The following is a 27433-nucleotide window of genomic DNA, read 5'->3' as shown; positions in this document are numbered from 1 at the left end:
TTAGGGTTAAATTCTAGCATGAAGGGTTAAGGTCATATTCTAGCCTGAAGGGTTAGGGTTATAATCTAGCCTGAAGGGTTAGGGATAGGGTTATATTCTAGCATGAAGGGTTAGGGTTATAATCTAGCCTGAAGGGTTAGGGCTAGGGTTAAATTCTAGCATGAAGGATTAGGGCTGGGTTATATTCTAGCCTGAAGGGTTAGAGCTTGGGTTAAATTCTAGCATGAAGGGTTAGGGTTATAATCTAGCCTGAAGGGTTAGAGCTTGGGTTATATTCTAGCATGAAGGGTTAGGGTTATAATCTAGCCTGAAGGGTTAGGGCTAGGGTTAAATTCTAGCATGAAGGGTTAGGGCTAGGGTTTAATTCTAGCATGAAGGGTTTGGGCTGGGTTATATTCTAGCCTGAAGGGTTAGAGCTTGGGTTAAATTCTAGCATGAAGGGTTAGGGTTAAATTCTAGCATGAAGGGTTAAGGTCATATTCTAGCCTGAAGGGTTAGGGTTATAATCTAGCCTGAAGGGTTAGGGATAGGGTTATATTCTAGCATGAAGGGTTAGGGTTATAATCTAGCCTGAAGGGTTAGGGCTAGGGTTAAATTCTAGCATGAAGGATTAGGGCTGGGTTATATTCTAGCCTGAAGGGTTAGAGCTTGGGTTAAATTCTAGCATGAAGGGTTAGGGTTATAATCTAGCCTGAAGGGTTAGAGCTTGGGTTATATTCTAGCATGAAGGGTTAGGGTTATAATCTAGCCTGAAGGGTTAGAGCTTGGGTTATATTCTAGCATGAAGGGTTAGGGTTATAATCTAGCCTGAAAGGTTAGGGTTATAATCTATCTTTAATGGTTAGGGTTATAATCTAGCCTGAAGGGTTAGGGATAGGGTTATATTCTAGCATGAAGGGTTAGGGCTGGGTTATATTCTAGCCTGAAGGGTTAGAGCTTGGGTTAAATTCTAGCATGAAGTGTTAGGGCTGGGTTATATTCTAGCCTGAAGGGTTAGAGCTTGGGTTAAATTCTAGCATGAAGGGTTAGGGCTAGGGTTATATTCTAGCATGAAGGGTTAGGGCTGGGTTATATTCTAGCCTTAAGGGTTAGGGCTAAGGTTATATTCTAGCCTGAAGGGTTAGGGCTAAGGTTAAATTCTAGCATGAAGGGTTAGGGCTGGGTTATATTCTAGCATGAAGGGTTAGGGCTGGGTTATATTCTAGCCTGAAGGGTTAGGGCTAAGGTTAAATTCTAGCATGAAGGGTTAGGGCTGGGTTAAATTCGAGCATGAAGGGTTAGGGCTAGGGTTCAATTCTAGCATGAAGGGTTAGGGCTGGGTTATATTCTAGCCTGAATGGTTAGGGTTAGGGTAATAATCTAGCCTGAAGGGTTAGGGCTCGGGTTAAATTCTAGCATGAAGGGTTAGGGCTAGGGTTATATTCTAACATGAAGGGTTAGGGCTGGGTTATATTATAGCCTGAAGGGTTAGGGCTAAGGTTCAATTCTAGCATGAAGGGTTAGGGCTGGGTTATATTCTAGCCTGAAGGGTTAGGGCTAAGGTTAAATTCTAGCATGAAGGGTTAGGGCTGGGTTAAATTCGAGCATTAAGGGTTAGGGCTAGGGTTCAATTCTAGCATGAAGGGTTAGGGCTGGGTTATATTCTAGCCTGAAGGGTTAGGGTTAGGGTAATAATCTAGCCTGAAGGGTTAGGGCTCAGGTTAAATTCTAGCCTGAAGGGTTATGGTTAGGGTTATAATCTAGCATGAAGGGTTATGGTTAAATTATAGCATGAAGGGTTTGGGCTGGGTTATATTCTTGCCTGAAGGGTTAGAGCTTGGGTTATATTCTAGCCTGAAGGGTTAGGGTTAAATTCTAGCATGAAGGGTTAAGGTTATATTCTAGCCTGAAGGGTTAGGGCTAGGGTTAAATTCTAGCATGAAGGGTTTGGGCTGGGTTATATTCTAGCCTGAAGGGTTAGAGCTTGGGTTAAATTCTAGCATGAAGGGTTAGGGTTATAATCTTGCCTGAAGGGTTAGAGCTTGGATTATATTCTAGCATGAAGGGTTAGGGTTATAATCTAGCCTGAAAGGTTAGGGTTATAATCTAGCCTGAAGGGTTAGGGTTATAATCTAGCCTGAAGGCTTAGGGATAGGGTTATATTCTAGCATGAATGGTTAGGGTTAAATTCTAGCATGAAGTGTTAGGGCTAAGGTTAAATTCTAGCATGAAGGGTTAGGGCTGGGTTATATTCTAGCCTGAAGGGTTAGGGCTGGGTTATATTCCAGCCTGAAGGGTTAGAGCTTGGGTTATATTCTAGCCTGAAGGGTTAGGGTTAAATTCTAGCATGAATGGTTTGGGCTGGGTTATATTCTTGCCTGAAGGGTTAGAGCTTGGGTTATATTCTAGCCTGAAGGGTTGGGGTTAAATTCTAGCATGAAGGGTTAAGGTTATATTATAGCCTGAAGGGTTAGAGCTTGGGTTATATTCTAGCATGAAGGGTTAGGGTTATAATCTTGCCTGAAGGGTTAGAGCTTGGGTTAAATTCTAGCATGAAGGGTTAGGGTTATAATCTTGCCTGAAGGGTTAGAGCTTGGGTTATATTCTAGCATGAAGGGTTAGGGTTATAATCTAGCCTGAAAGGTTAGGGTTATAATCTAGCCTGAAGGGTTAGGGTTATAATCTAGCCTGAAGGCTTAGGGATAGGGTTATATTCTAGCATGAATGGTTAGGGTTAAATTCTAGCATGAAGGGTTTGGGCTGGGTTATATTCTTGCCTGAAGGGTTAGAGCTTGGGTTATATTCTAGCCTGAAGGGTTAGGGTTAAATTCTAGCATGAAGGGTTAAGGTTATATTATAGCCTGAAGGGTTAGAGCTTGGGTTATATTCTAGCATGAAGGGTTAGGGTTATAATCTTGCCTGAAGGGTTAAAGCTTGGGTTAAATTCTAGCATGAAGGGTTAGGGTTATAATCTTGCCTGAAGTGTTAGAGCTTGGGTTATATTCTAGCATGAAGGGTTAGGGTTATAATCTAGCCTGAAAGGTTAGGATTATAATCTAGCCTGAAGGGTTAGGGTTATAATCTAGCCTGAAGGCTTAGGGATAGGGTTATATTCTAGCATGAATGGTTAGGGTTAAATTCTAGCATGAAGTGTTAGGGCTAAGGTTAAATTCTAGCATGAAGGGTTAGGGCTGGGTTATATTCTAGCCTGAAGGGTTAGAGCTTGGGTTAAATTCTAGCATGAAGGGTTAGGGCTGGGTTATATTCTAGCCTGAAGGGTTAGAGCTTGGGTTAATTTTTTGCATGAAGGGTTAGGGTTATATTCTAGCCTGAAGGGTTAGAGCTTGGGTTAAATTCTAGCATGAATGGTTAGGCCTGGGTTATATTCTAGCCTGAAGGGTTAGGGCTAGGGTTATATTCTAGCCTGAAGGGTTAGGGCATATTCTCGTCTGGAGGGTTAGAGCTTGTTAAATTCCAGCATGAAGGGTTAGGGCTAGGGTTATATTATATCATGAAGGGTTAAGGCTGGGTTATATTCTAGTCTTAAGGGTTAGGGTTATATTCTAGCATGAAGCGTTAGGGCTAGGGTTATATTCTAGCCTGAAGGGTTAGGGTTAAATTCTAGCATGAAGGGTTAAGGTTATATTCTAGCCTGAAGGGTTAGGGCTAGGGTTAAATTCTAGCATGAAGGGTTTGGGCTGGGTTATATTCTAGCCTGAAGGGTTAGAGCTTGGGTTAAATTCTAGCATGAAGGGTTAGGGTTATAATCTTGCCTGAAGGGTTAGAGCTTGGATTATATTCTAGCATGAAGGGTTAGGGTTATAATCTAGCCTGAAAGGTTAGGGTTATAATCTAGCCTGAAGGGTTAGGGTTATAATCTAGCCTGAAGGCTTAGGGATAGGGTTATATTCTAGCATGAATGGTTAGGGTTAAATTCTAGCATGAAGTGTTAGGGCTAAGGTTAAATTCTAGCATGAAGGGTTAGGGCTGGGTTATATTCTAGCCTGAAGGGTTAGGGCTGGGTTATATTCCAGCCTGAAGGGTTAGAGCTTGGGTTATATTCTAGCCTGAAGGGTTAGGGTTAAATTCTAGCATGAAGGGTTTGGGCTGGGTTATATTCTTGCCTGAAGGGTTAGAGCTTGGGTTATATTCTAGCCTGAAGGGTTAGGGTTAAATTCTAGCATGAAGGGTTAAGGTTATATTATAGCCTGAAGGGTTAGAGCTTGGGTTATATTCTAGCATGAAGGGTTAGGGTTATAATCTTGCCTGAAGGGTTAGAGCTTGGGTTAAATTCTAGCATGAAGGGTTAGGGTTATAATCTTGCCTGAAGGGTTAGAGCTTGGGTTATATTCTAGCATGAAGGGTTAGGGTTATAATCTAGCCTGAAAGGTTAGGGTTATAATCTAGCCTGAAGGGTTAGGGTTATAATCTAGCCTGAAGGCTTAGGGATAGGGTTATATTCTAGCATGAATGGTTAGGGTTAAATTCTAGCATGAAGTGTTAGGGCTAAGGTTAAATTCTAGCATGAAGGGTTAGGGCTGGGTTATATTCTAGCCTGAAGGGTTAGAGCTTGGGTTAAATTCTAGCATGAAGGGTTAGGGCTGGGTTATATTCTAGCCTGAAGGGTTAGAGCTTGGGTTAATTTTTTGCATGAAGGGTTAGGGTTATATTCTAGCCTGAAGGGTTAGAGCTTGGGTTAAATTCTAGCATGAATGGTTAGGCCTGGGTTATATTCTAGCCTGAAGGGTTAGGGCTAGGGTTATATTCTAGCCTGAAGGGTTAGGGCCGGGTTATATTCTCGTCTGGAGGGTTAGAGCTTGGGTTAAATTCCAGCATGAAGGGTTAGGGCTAGGGTTATATTATATCATGAAGGGTTAAGGCTGGGTTATATTCTAGTCTTAAGGGTTAGGGTTATATTCTAGCATGAAGCGTTAGGGCTAGGGTTATATTCTAGCCTGAAGGGTTAGGGTTATATTCTAGCCTGAAGAGTTAGGGATAGGGTTATATTTGAGCATGAAGGGTTAGGGATAGGGTTATATTTGAGCATGAAGGGTTAGGGCTAGGGTTATATTTGAGCATCAAGGGTTAGGGATAGGGTTATATTTGAGCATGAAGGGTTAGGGCTAGGGTTATATTTGAGCATGAAGGGTTAGGGCTAGGGTTATATTTGAGCATCAAGGGTTAGGGATAGGGTTATATTTGAGCATGAAGGGTTAGGGCTAGGGTTATATTTGAGCATGAAGGCTTAGGGATAGGGTTATATTCTAGCCTGATGGATGGTTATTCTAGAAGCTATTTTCATTAGCATCCAGTGAGGATTTGGCCGGCTGCCCGGATGGGATGCAGAGAGAAAGTAAGAGGTGCTGAAGAATGACACAGAGGAAGAGCTGCTCAGAGCGGATAGGCTGCTACATGATAGAAGACGTGTCAATGTCACTCTGTTTTAACACTAAATCCGCTAAAGCAGTCATTTCACTGCTCATTAATTATAATGTTTTATTGCTCTGACATGTGTTAAGTCAAGCCCCCATCCGTCCTTGACTTTAACTAAATAAGTCCAAATAACACACAGTCGGTGTTAGAATCTTAATATCACAAACAGAACTGGAGATTTAACAAGTTTAATGAGGGCATGTCATTTTTGTAAAGGCTTTCCCCAGTTGCCCCTCCTCCTCCTGATAGTAAGGCCTGCTCCGCTCCATCTCATTACAGTAAGTCCTGCTCCGCTCCTCCTCCTGACAGTAAGGCCTGCTCCGCTCCTCCTCCTGACAGTAAGGCCTGCTCCGCTCCTCCTCCTGACAGTAAGGCCTGCTCCGCTCCATCTCCTGACAGTAAGGCCTGCTCCGCTCCTCCTCCTGACAGTAAGGCCTGCTCCGCTCCTCCTCCTGACAGTAAGGCCTGCTCCGCTCCTCCTCCTGACAGTAAGGCCTGCTCCGCTCCTCCTCCTGACAGTAAGGCCTGCTCCGCTCCTCCTCCTGACAGTAAGGCCTGCTCCGCTCCTCCTCCTGACAGTAAGGCCTGCTCCGCTCCTCCTCCTGACAGTAAGGCCTGCTCCGCTCCTCCTCCTGACAGTAAGGCCTGCTCCGCTCCTCCTCCTGACAGTAAGGCCTGCTCCGCTCCTCCTCCTGACAGTAAGGCCTGCTCCGCTCCTCCACCTGACAGTAAGGCCTGCTCTGCTCCTCCTCCTGACAGTAAGGCCTGCTCTGGATTACCGCCCAACCCTAGCTTACAAAACAAATTTAAACAAACTAACCATGGTCCAGTGCGGGGCTGGAACAAAAGCCTGCACCCCCAGTAGATCCAGGACCAGAGACCCCTGGCAATCATAAAGGAGAGGGTCAGCACTCTCTTACTCAAGACAGCTTCATGAGGAATGCTTTTCCAACAGTCTTGAATGAGTTCCCACATATGCTGAGCACTTGTTGGTTTCTTTACCTTCACTCTGCGGTCCAACTCATCCCAAACCATCTCAAGTGGGTTGAGGTCGAGTGATTGTGGAGGTCAGGTCATCTGATGCAGCACTCCATCACTCTCCTTCTTGGTCAAATAGTCCTTTCACAGCCTGGAGGTGTGTTGTGGGTCATTGTCCTATTGAAAAACAAATAGTCCTGATAAGCGCAAACCAGATGATGGCATATCGCTACAGAATGCTGTGGAAGCCATGCTGGTTAAGTGTGCCTTGAATTTTAAATAAATCGCTGACAGTGTCACCAGCAAAACACCATCACACCTCCTCATCCATGCTTCACAGTGGGAACCACACATGCGGAGATAATCAATTCCCCTACTCTGCGTCTCACAAACACATGGCAGTTGGAACAAAAAATCTCAAATTTGGACTCATCAGACCAAAGGACAGATTTCCACCAGTCTAATGTCCATTGCTCATGTTTCTTCGTCCAAGAAAGTCTGTTCATCTTATTGGTGTCCTTTAGTAGTTGCTTCTTTGAGGCAATTCGACCATGAAGGCCTGATTCCCGCAGTCTCCTCTGAACAGTTGTCTGTTACTTGAACTCTGTGAAGCATTTATTTGGGCTGCAGTCTGAGTTGAAGTTAACCTCTAGCGTCGAGCAATCCCGTATCCGGGAGCGTAATCATAGCCTCAAGTGCATTACCATAACGCAACGTTTCCTATTCATGAAAATCGCAAATTAAATGGAATAAATATATTTTCAAACACAAGCTTAGCCTTCTGTCATCTCAGATTTTCAAAATATGCTTTTCAACCAAAGCTACACAAGCATTTGTGTAAGAGTATTGATAGCCTAGCATAGCATTAAGCCTAGCATTCAGCAGGTAACATTTTCACAAAAACATGAAAAGCATTCAAATAAAATCATTTACCTTTGAAGAACTTAGGATGTTTTCAATGACGAGACTCTTAGTTAGATAGCAAATGTTCATTTTTTCCAAAAATATTATTTGTGTAGACGAAATAGCTTCGTTTTGTTCATCACGTTTGGCTAAGAAAAAGACCGGAAAATGCAGTCACTTACAATGCCAAACTTTTTTCCAAATTAGCTCCATAATATCGACAGAAACATGGCAAATGTTGTTTAGAATCAATCCTCAAGGTGTTTTTCACATATCTATTCGATAATCTATCAGTGGTGGCAGTTGGCTTCTCATCAGAAGCAAACGGAAAAATACTGCAGCTGGAGATTACACAATAATTGCGACGGAGGACACCAAGCGACCACCTGGTAGATGTAGTCTCTTATGGTCAATCTTCCAATGATATGCCTACAAATACGTCACAATGCTGCAGACACCTTGGGGAAAACGTGGAAAACGTAAGCTGACTCCTAGCTCCTTCACAGCCATACAAGGAGTCATTGGCATGAGGCGATTTTTAAAAATGTGGCACTTCCTGATTGGATTTTTATCTGGGGTTTTTCTGTAACATCAGTTCTGTGGCACTCACAGACAATATATTTGCAGTTTTGGAAACGTCAGAGTGTTTTCTTTCCAAAGCTGTCAATTATATGCATAGTCGAGCATCTTTTCATGACAAAATATCTTGTTTAAAACGGGAACTTTTTTCATCCCAAAATTGTATTTAGCGCCCCCTATATCAAAGAAGTTAACTCCACTGAACTTAACTCTGGTTCTTCCCTTCCTGTAGCGGTACTCATGAGAGCCAGTGTCACGCTTGATGGTTTTTACGACTCCACTTGAAGAAACTTTCAAAGTTCTTGAAATTTCCCGGATTTACTGACTCTCATGTTTTAAAGTAATGATGAATTCATTTCTTTTTACTTATTTGAGCCGTTCTTTCCATAACATGAACTTGGTATTTTACCAAATAGGGCTATCTTCTGTATACCACCCCTACCTTGCCATCACAACACAACTGATTGGCTCAAAGGCATTCATTCTTAGGGCTTAGGCCCCTTTTGTCTCCACTTCCTGCCTGAATGACATGCCCAAAGTAAACTGCCTGTAGCTCAGGCCCTGAAGCCAGGATATGCATACAATTGGTACCATTGGACAAAAATCACTTTGCAGTTTGTAGAAATGTTAAAGAATAATGTAGGAGAATTATAAACATAGATATGGTAGGAGAAAATCCAAAGAAAAACCAACGATAATTGTTTTTTGAGAGAGACCATCCTCTTAGAAATGCAAGAGCAAGGTCATATTGAAAAGCTCCCTGGATGCATTCATATGGCTTCCACAGAGTGGCAGCAGTCTATGTTCAAGGTTTCAGGGTTGTAAATTCCAAAACAAATAAGAAATATACGTTTTAGTAGGACACAGTCTTGGAAATTCGTGATTGGGGGCGCGCCATGAAGACATTACGCACCTGCTAAAATCGGTTTCCTATTTCCAGTTCTGTTGCACTCACACACAATATCTTTGCAGATTTGGAAACGTCAGAGTGTTTTCTATCCAAAGCTGTCAATTATATGCAGAGTCGAGCATCTTTTTGTGACAAAATATATTGTTTAAAACGGGAACGTTTTTTATCCAAAAATGAAAATACTGCCGCCTAGTTACAAAAGGTTAATGCAACCGCTGTGACAGATTTCAAAAAAACTTTATGGAAAAAGCATAATCTGAGTACGGCGCTCAGAGCCCAATCCAGGCAAAGAAATATCCGCCATGTTGGAGTCAACAGAAGTTAGAAATAACATTATAAATATTCACTTACCTTTGATGATCTTCATCCGATTGCCCTCCCAACAATCCCAGTTCGAAAATAAATGACTGATTTGTTCCATAAAGTCCATAATTTATGTCCAAATAGCCACTTGTTTTAACGAGATCTTTATGAGGCGCGAGCACTACGTCCAGACAAAAACTCGAAAAGTTCCATTACAGGTCGTAGAAACATGTCAAACGATGAATGGAATCAATCTTTAGGATGTTTTTAACATAAAACTTCAATAATATTCCAACCGGAAAATTCCATTGTCTGTAGAAAAGCACTGGAATGAGAGCTAACTCTGCCGGGACCGCGCATCACGAGCCTGAGACACTCGAGAGCACTGACTCATTCAGCTCCCATTACCCCCTTCTTTATAGCAGAAGCTTGAAACAAGTTTCTAAAGACAGGTTACATCTAGTGGAAGCCTTAGGAAGTGCAACTTGACCCCATAGACACTGTGTATTCGGAAGGCCAAGCTTTGAAAACCTACAAACCTCAGATTTCCCACTTCCTGGTTGTATTTCTCTCAGGTTTTCGCCTGCCATATGAGTTCTATTTTACTCTAGACATCATTCAAACAGTTTTAGAAACTTCAAAGTGTTTTGTATCCAATAGTAATAATAATATGCATATATTAGCATCTGGGATTGAGTAGGAGGCAGTTCACTCTGGGCACGCTATTCATCCAAAGGTTAAAAATGCTGCTCCCTATCCCAAACAGGTTAACTGAAATGCATTCCTCATGAAGCGGGTTGAGAGAATGACAAGAGTGTGCAGAGCTGTCAAAAGCAAAGGGTGGCTACTTTTTTTAGAAGAAGAATCTCAAATATAAAATATATTTTGATTTGTTTAACACTTTTTTGGTTACTACATGATTTCATATGAGTTGATGTCTTCACTATTATTCTACAATGTAGAAAATAGTAAAAATAAAGAAAAACCCTTGAATGAGTAGGTGTTCTAAAAGGTTTGACTGTGTGTGTGTGTGTGTGTGTTTGTGTGTGTTCTAACAGGCTTTGTTATAGCCGTCCCGATGGCCTAAGGCCCCTGTAAAGCCTTCAATACATGCTTTCATTGTCGGTAAGATCAGAGGGACATAAAAAGTGGCAGTTGGGGCCTTATTTAAATATAGGCTTCCATGGGCCATATTGGACCCTCCAGAGGAAACAGTGGGATGGGGACATACCATAAACTTCACCCCCAGATTGAGGCTCGTCCCCTGAGGTGGATTACCTAGGAGCTTGGGGCAGTGTTCTTCGATCTTGGATCTCGGATAGGGACAGGGTGCACAGGGTTTTGTTTTAGCCCAGCATTAACATACGCATTTCCAATAAATCAAGGGCTTGATGATGAATAGTAGATGAGTTGAATTAGGTGTGTTCGTGCAGGATTAGAAATAAAACTAGGGGCAAGAGGATAGGGGTGGAGGTAGGATAGAGAAGGGGGCAGCACTGAATCAGCTCAGCTTGCCTGTCAGAACTGCTCTAACAAATAACCATCTAATCACAGCAGGTTATGATTAGATTTAAAAGACGCTTCAGTTCTTACCTGTCATCAACCACCAACGGTCTCTCTCTGCTACACCAGTCCATGTAGCAGTGCAGCTCCCCCCATTTCAATAAACGTCCATCATCCTCCATCAGCCGCAAAATGTAATCTGTGCTCGCGTCGAACCGTGCCATGTGGCCACAGACATCGATTCGGCCCCGGCAACAGTAATCAAAACGGAGAGGGAGGAATGATAGTCACGAGCGTTAATGTAAGCGTAGCCTAGTTCTTTAACTTTAGCCTAGCGAATTAACGAAGCAATAGCGCACAGACTTCCATTGGGGGTCTATGGGGAGTCAGCGCTGTGGTGGTTTGTGTTGCTAAGGTAGCCCACTTGCTGCAGGGTTATCAAAACCAGGCTAGTGAATCATCTCTATTGATTGGATTGTAAGGGCTTAGAGGGATCGATGGCCGGTGGTCTGTTAGATATGTTTAGATATGTTGACTGATTGGAGATGAGCAGGGAGGCTAACAGAGCAGGGAGGCTAACAGAGCAGGGAGGCTAACAGAGCAGGGAGGCTAACAGAGCAGGGAGGCTAACAGAGCAGGGAGGCTAACAGAGCAGGGAGGCTAACAGAGCAGGGAGGCTAACAGAGCAGGGAGGCTAACAGAGCAGGGAGGCTAACAGTGCAGGGAGGCTAACAGAGCAGGGAGGCTAACAGAGCAGGGAGGCTAACAGTGCAGGGAGTGTGGGCGGATACTCTGGCTACCAGTAAAACCTTAGGTGCTGGAGAGAGGAGGTAATGGACAGACCTCGTAATGGACAGACCTCTCAATGGACAGACCTCTCAATGGATTGAAAGGTCTATCAAACCTCTTACAAAGACATCGCCACCCCTATTTAACACATTGCCGCCCCTCATTTGACTAACACACCTCAGCCCCAATTTGACTAACACACCTCAGCCCCGATTTGACTAACACACCTCAGCCCCAATTTGACTAACACACCTCAGCCCCAATTTGACTAACACACCTCAGCCCCGATTTGACTAACACACCTCAGCCCCAATTTGACTAACACACCTCAGCCCCGATTTGACTAACACATCTCAGCCCCGATTAATCTAACACATCACCTCCCCGATTTAACTAACACATGAGCTCAAACACATGACCACAATTAAACACATGACCACTATTTTCCTTCCTTTCATCCTTCCTCCCCAACACCATCACATCAATAGTTCCTGCATCTTGAAAAACACCAAACTAAAAAGTGAGAAAGAAAGAGGGGAGTGGTAACTTCCATTATGGCGGCGATAGCATCAGGCACAAGCAGTTTCTGAGCATCATTTTCTTCCACTATCTGTAAAGAATTATTGTCAATATAGAGCGAGAGGGAAACAGAGAAAGAGAGAGAGAAACAGAAAGAAAGAGATAGGGAGCATGATCTACCGAGATTAAGACACACCGAAACCTATTCCTGGCCGGCAAAAAAATCCTGCAGCAGCGGCCATTGTCAAAGGGGATTGCCATCGTTCAGACGCTCTTTCCTTCCTGAGAGCGAGGGAAGGAGGGGGAGATGGAGGGAAAAAGGAAAGTAAAAAGCGCTCCTCCATTCCTGGATGGATGACATGAGGATTATATCCCATTAAGTCCTTCAGAGGTAGAAAGAGGGGTGAGAGAATAAATAGTTTTAAAGCCGAATTGGTTCTGTTTATATATCTCTCTCTTTTTCTTTTTCAGAGATGCAGACACACACACACTCTCCCCTTGATCCTCTCTAGCATAGTGAGATCCAGTCAAAGAGACACAATGTATGCTAGTGTAAAGGCATGGCTGCAGCAGTGTGTGATGATAGAAGGCCATGTGCCTCCCTGAATCTCTCCCCACCCCAGACGCCAACTGTCAAGCAAACAGCAGAGGTGTGACATCTCAGACCGGGGTGTGGAATGCACCGTACCAGTCAAAAGTTTGGACACACCTACTCATTCAAGAGTTTGTATTTTTTTATACACATTTTTACATTGTAGAATAATAGTGAACACCATGAAATAACACATATGAAATCATGTATTAACCAAAAAAAAAATGTTAAACAAATGAAAATGTATTTAATATTTGAGATTCTTCAAAGTAGCCCCCCTTTGCCTTAACGACAGCTTTGCACACTCTTGGCATTCTCTCAATCAGCATCATGAGGACTGATTTTCCAACAGTCTTGATAGAGTTCCCACATATGCTGAGCACTTGTTGGCTGTTTGTCCTTCACTCTGCAGTCCAACTCATCCCAAACCATCACAATTGGTTTGAGGTCAGGTGATTGTGGAGTCCAGGTCATCTGATGCAGCACTCTATCACTCTCCTTCTTGGTCAAATAGCCCAAAAATATAATTACTTGACACATTGGAAATCATTTACCAAAAAACAAGGGCAAACCTCAATGCTATTTGGCCTAAACAGAGAGGACACAGTGGCAGAATACCGGACCACTGTAACTGACCAAAACTGAAGGAAAGCTTTGACTATGTACAGAGCATATCCTTGCTATTGAGAGAAGCCACCACAGACAGACCTGGCTCTCAAGATAAGACAGGCTATGTGCACAATTCCCACAAAATTAGTTGGAAACTGAGCTGCACTTCCTAACCTCCTGCCAAATGAATGACCATATTAGAGACACATATTTCCCTCAGATTACACAGACCCACAAAGAATTCAAAAAACAAATAAACTCCCATACCTCCTGGATGAAATACCACAGTGTACCATCACATCAGCAATATTTGTGTTGCCACAAGAAAAGGGCAACCAGTGAAGAACAAGCCCCATTGTAAATACAACCCATATTTATGTTTATTTTCCCTTTTGTACTTTAACTATTTGCACATTGTTACAACACTGTACATAGACATAATATGATATGTCTTTATTCTTTTGGAACTTTGGTGAGTGTAATGTTTAGTGTTCATTTTTTATTGTTTATTTCATATTTGTTTATTATCTATTTCACTTGCTTTGGCAATGTTAACATTTGTTTCCCATGACAATAAAGGCCCTTAAATTGAATTGAGAGAGAGCACAACACTTTCACCACAAGAGAGAGCAACACTTTCACCATGAGAGAGAGCGAGATAGGAAGAGAGCACGCAACACTTTCACCACAAGAGAGAGCAACACTTTCACCATGAGAGAGAGCAACACTTTCACCATGAGAGAGAGCGAGATAGGAAGAGAGCACAACACTTTCACCACAAGAGAGAGCAACACTTTCACCATGAGAGAGAGCGAGATAGGAAGAGAGCACGCAACACTTTCTCCACGACAGAGACAGAGAGCAACACTTTCACCACGAGAGAGGAGCACTTTCACCATGAGAAAGCAGCACTTTCACCATGAGAGAGAGAAGGGGGTAAGGTCGTGTAAGAGGAGTAAGTGAGTGTCTGTGTGTAGGAGGAAGGTTTTAGCGGGACAACCCCCACTCCTCCATCCCCGGGTACTGTCTGCCCCTTTCCGCGTCTCACATCACCACCCCAAAGTCTATTAACATTTACATTACAATGACTACGTCCCCCATATGGTGTATATGTGTGTGTGTTTCTCAGCTTTGTGTGTGTGTTTGTGTGCATACATGTGTTAGACTGGTGAATCCAAGTGTGACTGTACAGCATGGTACTTCAACATGCATTTAGATGTATTGTAAAGCTTGTGAATCTGAGGATAAAAGAAGAGACCATCCCCGTTCCCGGAAATGGATCGTTCCTACAGACATTGAGCCACGTGGCTGTGTCTTTCTTTATAAAACAGGCAGACAGGCATTCAGTTACTATTTGATTGAATGTTAGAATGGGTAAAACGAGTGACCTAAGTGACTGAGCGAGGTATGATCGTCTGTGGGCAAGAACAGCTTGTTGATGAGAGAGGTCGAAAGAGAATGTCAAGATTCATACACGATAACAGGAGGGCCACAAACAAACAAATAATAGTGCAGTGAAACAGTGGTGTACAGAACTGCATCTCGTTAACGCACAACTCCTCAATCCTTGTCAGGGATGGGCTATTGCAGCAGACGGTCACATCAGGCTCCACTCCTATCAGCAAAAAACAATAGGAAGCGACTCCAGTGGGCACCAATACTGGACAAGAGGAGTGAAAAAACATTGGAAGGAACATGACAGCGATTTCAGTTTACTGGAATGGCCTGCACAGTCCCCAGACCTCAACCCAACAGTGCATGTTTGGGATGAGATGGAACGGGCTGTAATCGCAGCATGAATGTATCGCCATCCAATCTGCAGCAACTGTGTGATGCCATTGTTTCAGCATCGACTAACATCACTGTGGAACGTTTCCAGACAACTTGCCGAAGCCATTCCCTAAAGAATTCAGGCTGTTCTGGAGGCACAGGGGGGTCTGACCCAGTACTAGATGGGTGTACCTAATAAACTGACTGTATATCATAATAATATACTCAGAGCTATGTCTTAAGTGTTTGTGTGTCTGAGTGAATAGCTCAGATTACTACACATCTTCACTGTCCAACCAACACTAGTTTCCTCTTTCTCAATATTAATATTTTACCTAATTCCTAACTACCTAACATAACAAACTGATACACTTTGCATTTCAGTCAGGATGTAGGCCCACATCCTAACTAATTCCGGCAGGTATAGTACCTGACTGTAGGTGCAGCCAGCAGCAAGCATTTCCCGAGGAACTTGACATTTTCTTTGTTTGCACTGAGGTGTTGTTTGGAGCCAAGTCTGCTACTGCTAATGACGTTGGGTAGTGGCCAGGTATCTGCGGGTTCAAACCCATTGATGTACACATGTTGCCCCCAGAGACAAGAAACTACTTTGTCAAAAGGCAGTTTGCACCCCGACCAACACGTGCCGAACATCATAGAGGCTAGGTCTGCGCTGTCTTTTGTGGGAGCAGTTTTGGGGATTTGAACCCACAACCTTGGGATAATGGTGATGCTCTTGGCATTGTGAGGAGTGCTAGGAGCCCAGGAGAGAGCTTATTTTGCAATTTGGAATGAGAATACTCTTTGAAGAGGACAGACAATAGACAGCCTACACACACAAGCAAGCACACACACACAAAAGTACTCACAAAAACAGGGGTATAAGTGTGTGCGTGCGTGTGAGTCTGAGTTCGCAGGTCATACGCATGAGCAATGACAAAGACTCTTGACCGTGTGTGAGGCAACATGAATTCCAGTCTTACAGCCCAGTGACTTTGCTAAACAATGAAACGAAGACAAGGAAGAGTTCACTGAACATGGATTACAAGACAATGGTAGATACCTTGGTTATAAGTAGTTTCTATGAATGGAAATAGAGAAAGATGGCAATGCAGATTTGCTGTTCAGTGTCTTGGCTGATCTAAGACAATGTTTGAGGAACAATTCTCTGACAGATATTGTATGAAAGTATCTCTTTATGTTAAAGATAAAGATTCTCTGTCCATCTCTTTTTCTTTAGAATGTGTTTCCTTTCATAGTAATTGTCTGCTCTCTCCACTTGGCAAATGGCTAAATTGCCCACAATATGACTATTTTATAAATGACAGCTCAGTCAAAGACACAAAGAAGACAGTTGAATATATTTATGTAGTCATACTGTCTTGATTGTCTTCAGTCCATAGCTGTTTAACTAGGACTGTCTCCTCAAGGTTCATACATAAGTTCATACACACACACACACACACACACACACACACACACACACACACACACACACACACACACACACACACACACACACACACACACACACACACACACACACACACACACGGTCAAATTTCCCCTTTAATAATCATGAGAATCATGGCCTTAAATTACTGGACCATTTTACCGTGCCCCTAAAGAGAGACTCAGAGCAGGGTTCCTGTCGTGTCTGTGTATCTGTAGACCCGCCATGGGCCACGCTCCAGTGGATATGTCCAGTGACACTTTAATGTGCTTGTCTTGTGGATCCCTGCGGGCTGAGAGCACAGAGGCTGCTGGGGCTCTGCCTGCCATGCAACATCCTCACACACTTATGTGTAACCGGCAAGGCAGAGGAGAGTGTGTGTGCGCGAGAGTGAGAGGGAGAAAGTGAGGGAGAGAGAGAAGAGGGATGGGTATGTGCGTATCAGAGAGTGTGGTGTGGTAAGGGGGTTGGTTATATGGTATATCACAGGGATTGATAGTGGGGTGGCATTAACATGCTCAATGACTCAACCTAAACCCTGAAACCAGCCCTCTCCTTCCATCCCCCTCCTCCTCCTCTCCTTCCATCATCCTCCTCCTCCTCTCCTTCCATCATCCTCCTCCTCCTCTCCTTCCATCATCCCCCTCCTCTCCTTCCATCCTCCTCCCCCTCCTCTCCTTCCATCATCCTCCTCATCCTATCATCCCCCTCCTCTCCTTCCATCATCCTCCTCATCCTATCATCCCCATCCTCTCCTTCCATCATCCTCCTCCTCCTCTCCTTCCATCATCCCCCTCCTCCTCTCCTTCCATCATCCCCCTCCTCTCCTTCCATCATCCCCCTCTCCTTCCATCATCCCCCTCTCCTTCCATCATCCCCCTCTCCTTCCATCATCCCCCTCTCCTTCCATCATCCCCCTCTCCTTCCATCATCCCCCTCTCCTTCCATCATCCCCCTCTCCTTCCATCATCCCCCTCTCCTTCCATCATCCCCCTCTCCTTCCATCATCCCCCTCCTCTTCTTCCATCATCCTCCTCCTCCTCCTCTCCTTCCATCACCCCCTCTCCTTCCATCATCCCCTTCTATCACCCCCCTCTCCTTCCGTCATCCCCTTCCTCTCCTTCCATCATCCACCTCCTCTACTTTCATCATCCCCCTCCTCTACTTCCACCCCCATCCTTCCACCCAAGATCAAATTCCAGAATATTCCACAATTATCTCACATAGGGCAGTAGAGGTGTAAGAGGATGGGGAGCAAGAGAGAGAAAGAGAATGAAGGGTGAGCTTGAATAAGAATGGTTAAGAGAGAGAGAGGGAGAGAAAGATGAAAAAGAAAGAGGGGGTAGAGAAAGATGGGAAAGACAGCAGGGTAGAGAAAGATGAAAAAGGCGATAAAAAAAGGGTTAAATCATTTTAAAAATGTATGGGAATGGAATCAATGCAAGCCGGTCCAGAGGGCGGCCCTCAATTTGGGCTTAGAAGGAAGCATGTCAGAGAGAGAGGAAGGAGGGGGAAAAGTGGAGAGGTGCTAGCTGAGTAGCCGAGACATGGACAAAAAGAGGGAGGGGGTTATGAGTACGATGGTGGGCTAGGGGAACAACCTCTAGTCATTAATACTGAGGGATTTTAACCAGGGGTCTACCCCACAGAGAGGTACCCCCAACACCCTTCAGCGCCCCTCTGCTTAACCCACCTGGTCTCTGTTAATGAGGATCAAAGTCAGGCATTGAGATGTTTGGGTGGGGTGGAGTGGTGTGTGAGAGAGCGAGAGAGAGCGTGAGACAGAGAGTGAGAGAGTGCGAGAGAGAGTGAAAGAGTGAGTATGAGAGAGAGAGTGAGAGAGAGAGAGTGAGAGAGAGCAAGAGAGAGAGAGCGAAAGAGTGAGTGTGAGAGCAAGAGAGTGAGAGAGAACGCGTGAGAGAGAGAGCGAAAGAGTGAGTGTGAGAGCAAGAGAGTGAGAGAGAACGCGTGAGAGAGAAAGAATGTGCACCAATAGGATCTACAGTTGAAGTCGGAAGTTTACATGCATTTAGGTCGGAGTCATTAAAATTTGTTTTTAAACCACTCCACAAATTTCTTGTTAACAAACTATAGATTTGGCAAGTCGGTTAGAACATCTACTTTGTGCATGACACAAGTTATTTTTCCAACATTAGTTTACAGACAGATTATTTCACTTATAATTCACTGTTTCACAATTCCAGTGGGTCAGAAGTTTACATACGCTAAGTTGACTGTGCCTTTGAACAGCTTGGAAAATTCCAGAAAATTATATCATGGCTTTAGAAGGCTAATTGACATTATTTGGGTCAATTGGAGGTGTACCTGTGGATGTATTTCAAGGCCTACTTTCACACACAGTTGCTTGACATCATGGGAAAATCGAAAGAAATCAGCCAAGACCTCAGAAAATTAATTGTAGACCTCCGCAAGTCCGGTTCATCCTTGAGAGCAATTTCCAAATGCCTGAAGGTACCACATTCATGTGTACAAACAATAGTACACAAGATTCAACACCATGGGGCCACGCAACCGTCATACCTCTCAGGAAGGAGACACGTTCTATCTCCTAGAGATGAATGTACGTGGGTGAGAAAAGTGCAAATCAAAAGCAGAACAACAGCAAAGGACCTTGTGAAGATGCTGGAGGAAACAGGTACAAAAGTATCTACAGTGGGGCAAAAAAGTATTTAGTCAGCCACCAATTGTGCAAGTTCTCCCACTTAAAAAGATAAGAAAGGCCTGGAATTTTCATCATATGTACACTTCAACTATGACAGACAAAATTAGAAGAAAAATCCTGAAAATCACATTGTAGGATTTTTAAAATTCATTTGAAAATTATGGTGGAAAATAAGTATTTGGTCACCTACAAACGAGCAAGATTTCTGGCTCTCACAGACCTGTAACAAATTCTTTAAGAGGCTCCTCTGTCCTCCACTCGTTACCTGTATTAATGGCACCTGTTTGATCTTGTTATCAGTGTAAAAGACACCTGTCTACAACCTCAAACAGTCACACTCCAAACTCCACTATGGCCAAGACCAAAGAGCTGTCAAAGGACACCAGAAACAAAATGGTAGACCTGCACCAGGCTGGGAAGACTGAATCTGCAATAGGTAAGCAGCTTGGTTTGAAGAAATCAACTGTGGGAGCAATTATTAGGAAATAAAAGACATACAAGACCACTGATAATCTCCCTCGATCTGGGGCTCCAGGCAAGATCTCATCCCGTGGGGTCAAAATGATCACAAGAACGGTGAGCAAAAATCCCAGAACCACACGGGGGGACCTATTGAATGACCTGCAGAGAGATGGGACCAAAGTAACAAAGCCTACCATCAGTAACACACTACACCGCCAGGGACTCAAATCCTGCAGTGCCAGACGTGTCCCCCTGCTTAAGCCAGTATATGTCCAGGCCCATCTGAAGTTTGCTAGAGAGCATTTGGATGATCCAGAAGAAGATTGGGAGAATGTCATATGGTCAGATGAAACCAAAATATAACTTTTTGGAAAAAACTCAACTCATCGTGTTTGGAGGACAAAGAATGCTGAGTTGCATCCAAAAAACACCATACCTACTGTGAAGCATGAGGGTGGAAACATCATGCTTTGGGGCTGTTTTTCTGCAAAGGGACCAGGACGACTGATCTGTGTAAAGGAAATAATGAATGGGGCCATGTATCGTGTGATTTTGAGTGAAAACCTCCTATTAGCAAGGGTATTGAAGCTGAAACCAGCGGCGGGGGCTGTAAATGACCAGGTCTCCACATGGCCTGACAGGTCTCCACATGGCCTGACAGGTCTCCACATGGCCTGACAGGTCTCCACATGGCCTGACAGGTCTCCACATGGCCTGACAGGTCTCCACATGGCCTGACAGGTCTCCACATGGCCTGACAGGTCTCCACATGGCCTGACAGGTCTCCACATGGCCTGACAGGTCTCCACATGGCCTGACAGGTCTCCACATGGCCTGACAGGTCTCCACATAGCCTGACAGGTCTCCACATGGAATACACCTGACATTTGCCCATTCCCCTGGTGTACATGTGTGCGATATGGGTGACCATGGTTTGTAGGGGCCGCGATTTGTGGGGACGGTGGTTTGTGGGGACCTGGGTCAAATGGCAAGATCTAATTAAAGGTGTATTTGGTGGGGCGGAAGGTTGTGTGTGTGTGTGTGTGTACTAATGAGGCATCGTTAGTCCCCTGTTGACACCTGTCAAAGTCTTTATTTAGATATGCTGTCTGAGGTGTGTGTGTGTGTGTGTGTGTGTGTGTGTGTGTGTGTGTGTGTGTGTGTGTGTGTGTGTGTGTGTGTGTGTGTGTGTGTGTGTGTGTGTGTGTGTGTGTGTGTGTGTGTGTGTGTGTGTGTGTGTGTGTGTGTGTGTGTGTGTGTGTGTGTGTGTGTGTGTGTACGCCCATCTGTGCGTGAGTGGAGAGTATTTAGATGTTGAGGCTTAGCAAAATATTTAAAATATATGCGAAGAAAAATATGTATATATCATTTTACAAGGGACACGACAGGACAAAGACGCCTGACTGCTACGCTATCTTGCCAGAGGAATGCAATACATATTTGTCAGTGAGTTTGACGTGCTGGAGCGAGTGTGCACGCGCGCATGCTTTTGTGCATATGTGCCAATGTGCATGCCTGTGTGCATCTGTCTTACCTGTTTGTCGGAGAGTATGTAGATGTGCTGGAGGTCAGGAGAGAAGAGCAGGTCTCGAAGGATGGGGCTGAAGCCATCACTCACAACCAGGTTCTCATAGAGCAGAGCAGGATGCGTGGGACTCACTGAGTTAACCAGGATCTAGACAGAGACACAGAAAGATGGTAGGTTACATACTTGTCCTGTGTTGCTCAGTTGGGTAGTTTTGCTCTTGCAACCCCAAAGATGAATTCCCACTAGGGTCACATAAATGTATGCACTCACTGAACTATACGTTGCTATATATTTAGATCTGAGTCTCTACAGTACTTTATCCAATGTAAAAAAAAAATATTTTCAAATTTTGCAACAGAAGACCGAATCGAATCACATATTTTCAAGTAACTGCATCATGCTATGGGTATGCTTGTAATTGGTAAGGACTGGTGAGTTTTTCAGTATAAAAAATAAACGGAATGGAGCTAAACATAGGCAAAATCCTGGAGCAAAACCTGGTTCAATCTGCTTTCCACCAGACACTGGGATATAAATTCACCTTTCAGCAGGACACTAACCTAAAATACAAAACTACACTGGAGTTGCTTACCAAGAAGACAGTAAATATTTCTGAGTTTTTACTTAAATCTACTTGTAAATCTATGGCAAGACCCGAAAATGGTTGTATAACAATGATCAACAACCAATTTGACAGAACTTGAATAATATTTTAAGGAATAAATGGGCAAATGTTGCATAATCCAGGTGTGGAAAGCTCTTAGAGACTTACCCAGAAAGACTCAAAGTTGTAATCGCTGCCAAAGTACTTCTACAAAGTCTACTTCTACAAAGTCCTGACTGTGTGAATAGTCATGTAAATGAGATATTTAGGTATTTTCAATGAATTTGCAAACATTTCTAAAAACATTTAGTTAATTTTGGCATTATGGGGTATTGTGTGTATGTAGATGGGTGAGAAAAAAACATTTTTATCAATTGAGAAATCAGGCTGAAACAAAATATGAGGCAGTGCATTCGGAAAGTATTCAGATCCCTTGACCTTTTTCCACATGTCGTTACGTTACAGCCTTATTCTAAAATAATTTGTTTCGCTCAATCTACACACAATATCATAATGACAAAGAAAAAACAGTTTTTTAGAAAATGTTGCTAATTTATATTGAAAACAAACCCTGATATTTCGCATTCACATACGTATTTTCACCCTTTACTCAGTACTCAGCACCTTTGGCAGCGACTACAGCCTCGAGTCTTGAGTGTGATGCTACAAGCTTGGCAAACCTGTATTTAGCGAGTTTCTCCCATTCTTTTCTGCAGATCCTCTCAAACTCTGTCAGATTGAATGGGGAGCGTCACTGCACAGCTGTTTTCAGGTCTCTCCAGAGATGTTAGATCAGGTTCAAGTCCTGGCTTTGGCTGGGCCACTCAAAGACAATCAGAGACTTGTTCCGAAGCCACTCCTGCGTTGTCTTGGCTGCATGCTTAAGGTCGTTGTCCTGTTGGAAGGCGAACATTAGCCCCAAGTCTGAGGTCCTGAGTGCTCTGAAGCAGGTTTTCATCAAGGATCTCTTTGTACTTTGTGCATCTTTCCCATGATCCTGACTAGTCTATCAATCCCTGCCGATGAAAAAATCCCAACAGCATGATGCTTCACCATAGGGATGATGCCATACCTCCTCCAGACGTGACACTTGGCATTCAGGCCGAAGAGTTCAATCTTGTTTTTATATTTATTTCACCTTTATTTAACCAGGTAGGCAAGTTGAGAACAAGTTCTCATTTACAATTGCGACCTGGCCAAGAAAAAGCAAAGCAGTTCGACAGATACAACGACACAGAGTTACACATGGAGTAAAACAAACATACAGTCAATAATACAGTATAAACAAGTCTATATAGAATGTGAGCAAATGAGGTGAGAAGGGAGGTAAAGGCAAAAAAGGCCATGGTGGCAAAGTAAATACAATATAGCAAGTAAAACACTGGAATGGTAGTTTTGCAATGGAAGAATGTGCAAAGTAGACATAAAAATAATGGGGTGCAAAGGAGCAAAATAAATAAATAAATTAAATACAGTTGGGAAAGAGGTAGTTGTTTGGGCTAAATTATAGGTGGGCTATGTACAGGTGCAGTAATCTGTAAGATGCTCTGACAGCTGGTGCTTAAAGCTAGTGAGGGAGATAAGTGTTTCCAGTTTCAGAGATTTTTGCAGTTCGTTCCAGTCACTGGCAGCAGAGAACTGGAAGGAGAGGCGGCCAAAGAAAGAATTGGTTTTGGGGGTGACCAGAGAGATATACCTGCTGGAGCGTGTGCTACAGGTGGGAGATGCTATGGTGACCAGCGAGCTGAGATAAGGGGGGACTTTACCTAGCAGGGTCTTGTAGATGACATGGAGCCAGTGGGTTTGGCGACGAGTATGAAGCGAGGGCCAGCCAACGAGAGCGTACAGGTCGCAATGGTGGGTGGTATATGGGGCTTTGGTGACAAAACGGATTGCACTGTGATAGACTGCATCCAATTTGTTGAGTAGGGTATTGGAGGCTATTTTGTAAATGACATCGCCAAAGTCGAGGATTGGTAGGATGGTCAGTTTTACAAGGGTATGTTTGGCAGCATGAGTGAAGGATGCTTTGTTGCGAAATAGGAAGCCAATTCTAGATTTAACTTTGGATTGGAGATGTTTGATATGGGTCTGGAAGGAGAGTTTACAGTCTAACCAGACACCTAAGTATTTGTAGTTGTCCACGTATTCTAAGTCAGAGCCGTCCAGAGTAGTGATGTTGGACAGGCGGGTAGGTGCAGGTAGCGATCGGTTGAAGAGCATGGATTTAGTTTTACTTGTATTTAAGAGCAATTGGAGGCCACGGAAGAAGAGTTGTATGGCATTGAAGCTTGCCTGGAGGGTTGTTAACACAGTGTCCAAAGAAGGGCCGGAAGTATACAGAATGGTGTCGTCTGCGTAGAGGTGGATCAGGGACTCACCAGCAGCAAGAGCGACCTCATTGATGTATACAGAGAAGAGAGTCGGTCCAAGAATTGAACCCTGTGGCACCCCCATAGAGACTGCCAGAGGTCCGGACAGCAGACCCTCCGATTTGACACACTGAACTCTATCAGAGTTCATTTCATTTTCATCAGCCTACAGAATCTTGTTTCTCAAGGTCAGAGTCCTTTAGATGCCTTTTGGCAAACTCCAAGCGGGCTGTCAAGTGCCTTTTACTGAGGAGTGGCTTCCGTCTGGCCACTCTACCGTAAAGGCCTGAATGGTGGAGTGCAGAAGAGATTGTCTATCTGGGAGGTTCTCCCATCTCCACAGAGGAACTCTAGAGCTCTGTCAGAGTGACCAGCGTCACGTCCTTGACCAAGGCCCTTCTACATCGATTGCTCAGTTTGGCCAAGCGGTCAGCTCTAGGAAGTGTCTTGGTGATTACAAACTTGTTCCATTTAAGAATGATGGAAGCCTCTGTGTTCTTGAGGACCTTCAATGCTGCATACATTTTTTGGTACCCTTCCCCAGTTCTGTGCCTCGACACAATTCTGTCTCGGAGCTCTACGGACACTTCCTTCGACCTCATGGCTTGGTTTTTGCTCGGATATGCACATTCAACTGTGGGACTTTATATAGACAGGTGTGCGCCTTTCCAAAGCATGTTTATTCAATTGAATTTCCCAGGGGTGGACTCCCAGTTGCAGAAACATCTCAACGATGAACAATTGAAATTGGATGCACCTGAGCTCAATTTCAAATCTAATTACAAAGGGTCTGAATACTTACACAAATCAGCAATTTCTAAAAATCTGTTTTCACTTTGTCATTATGGGGTGTTGTGTAGATTGATTAAGATTTGTTGTATTTAATCCATTTTAAAATAAGGCTGTAACATAACAAATTGTGGAAAAAGGGGCTGAATATTTTCCGAATGCAATATATACTGTATGTCAACAGCCCTTCCTCTTCGCACATCATTTTTTCTGAAATAAATTCTTAACAAATATTTGTAATACTATATTGACAGTAAACATAGCAATTAAATTAGACAAGGGGGACACAATTCCCACCTTTTTCATAGTCAATAACTCCAAATTGCTCATATTCTTGCTGAAGGTTGTTGGCAAGATCACTGGTTTAATACCACAAAAACAACCTAATCTGCTAAATAATGCTGCTAATAACTCTATATTGAAAATAGTTTTCAGAGAATAAATTATTTAAAAAATGTAGGTTCATTATCATTTTATTTAACACACTGTCTATCTGGTATTAGAGATAGCAAGCAAGATAATGGGAGGGCAGGGGGTGAGAGACTAAAGGAGAGAGGGGGGGAAGGGTGAGTTTGAAACATAAGCAACATTTGGCTAATTGAATTAAGACAAGCTTTCTCCTGAGCAGACAGAGGGATTCTAATAATTAAGGTGTTGGTGAGGAGAGAGACACATTTAACATGGTCTGTAGGTTTATACCAGGGCAGGGAGGCCATCGATACAATAGCCTGCATGCAACAAGGAGACGGTCAATAATTATCACTACAGTTTTTCCATTTTGTCTTTCTGACTTTGAGTGTCTGTTGGTTTCAGAGAATATGTAAGGAGGAGCATAAGCTCAGTGGTTTCAATTGAAAATAACTTGATAATTGTAGAGAAAGGAAGAGAAGGATACTGAGAGGCAGAGGTTCCCTGTCTACAAATAGTGTATGTGACACTGAGCTATCTATAGATTAATCCCATCTTCACCCTCATTGTTAACTCCTTTCAAACACACCCGGTAGGACTAGATAAACATAAGACATTGGCATACTGATAAGCACTGAGGGAGTGATAAGGCACCTGCTGTCAGTATTGAGTGAAAGCTGCCAGAGTGAATGCATCAAAGTCAACTCACCCCTGTCATATGACATGCATACTGCGGCGCTATTGGAGAAAACTTAGGGGTGTTCCTCAACAGTCTTAGCTGGTCCCCTCTTCAAGTCTACTTTCCTTCATCTAATTCAAACTTCCAAAAACCTTGAAAAATGTACAGAGCTTAGCCATTCAGTATTTAAAACCTAATTGTTTTAGGACTATGGACAGCAGGTATAATTTCTGCATTTGACATGCCTTTTAGCCAATGGATGTGACCCTATTCCCAAAATGGCACCCTATTCCATATATAGTGCACTGTTGTGCACTGTTGACCAGAGCCCTATGGGTGTAGGTCAAAAGTAGGCACACTATATAGGGTACCATTTTGGACAGACTGAAATTCTGCCTCTAGCCTATGAGTCATCCATTGTGCCATCATCCAGAGAAGTCCCTATGTAGTGCACTACTTTTGATCAGGGTTCAGAGTGTACTATTTATGGAATAAGGTGTCATTGAGGATGCGGCCCAGCTTTCCCTGACAGGTTCCTGTATATTTAAACACCACCTATCTACAGTACAACACACTACTGAGACAACTGGTAGACTGTGTGTGTGTGTGTGTGTGTCCTCAGTCTTTGCTATGGGGCTACTGACAGTCTGGTTCTCTGTAGGTGTTAGTTTTGGGAGCTGCATGGCGTCCCAAACTTCTTTGATGTTACAAAAGGAGGTGGGGAGGTTAGCTAGTTCAGGAGCCACAGACAAACTTGCGGAAACACGCTCACACAGAGAAACCACACACACACCTAATACACGTGTGCACACACATTTGTCCAATCCCTTGCAATCCCCTCTCCTGCTCCCCTGACTCCCTGACTGGAGCACAGTCTTGACATAACTGGGTCTCTCCATGCATAATAGCAGATCAGGCACATTCCACCCTTTGATGTTACAAGGGGGGAGATGAAGTGAAGATGTGGCACATCCCACTCTGAGAGGAACAATTGAGACCGAAGGAGGAGAGGAAGAAAGGAGTGAATGGGAGAGTGGTGGTAATTCCAGTCCCCTGTACAAGAGGAGAGAGGTTGACTGATGACTGGCGTGAGCCCTCGAAGGGAGACAAGGAAATGAGACAAGGAAAGGGAGGTGATGGAAGGAGGCCACGGCAGAGCATTCAGACACAGCCCATGTCGAAACACAGCCCATGTCGAAACTCAGCCCATGTCGAAACTCAGCCCATGTCGAAACTCAGCCCATGTCGAAACTCAGCCCATGTGGAAAGCCCATGTGGAAACAGCAATGTGAACTTGAGAAAGCAGTCAATAGTGGTTTTAGCAATGAAACTGAACAGGCGAGGGAAGGAGGCCAAGAAAGAGGGAGATAAAAAAATGCAAATATTTTGTCTCACATCCCACTTTCCCTTTCATCATCTCTCAACTCTGTCCATCTCTCATAACTCAGTCACGTCCTCTAAGTGATGAACTCAAAGACAATTGAATTACTTGCATCCAGTCTTGCTCCGAGCTTCATAGAACTGCAGTAGACGCATCACTCACTGAGGTGGCAGAACACTGTGAGCCATTGCAGCCCTTGCAAAAGGG

The 27433-nt window shown here is 43.7% G+C and overlaps 1 protein-coding gene across 5 annotated transcripts in view; it reads right to left on the bottom strand.

Moving 5' to 3' along the window:
- LOC124027397 (plexin-A1-like) overlaps window positions 1-27433 on the bottom strand; it is a 404375-nt gene that overhangs the window by 198043 nt on the left and 178899 nt on the right. For all 5 annotated transcript variants that reach the window (XM_046339848.1, XM_046339847.1, XM_046339840.1 and 2 more), the window contains one exon: window positions 21000-21140. In XM_046339848.1, coding sequence (XP_046195804.1) covers window positions 21000-21140 — 141 coding nt within the window. The remainder of the gene's footprint in view (window positions 1-20999; window positions 21141-27433) is intronic.

This window comes from Oncorhynchus gorbuscha, linkage group LG03, assembly GCF_021184085.1.
Source record: "Oncorhynchus gorbuscha isolate QuinsamMale2020 ecotype Even-year linkage group LG03, OgorEven_v1.0, whole genome shotgun sequence".
NCBI classification, from domain to species: Eukaryota; Metazoa; Chordata; class Actinopteri; order Salmoniformes; family Salmonidae; genus Oncorhynchus; species Oncorhynchus gorbuscha.
This window is presented reverse-complemented; position numbering and strand designations above follow the sequence as displayed.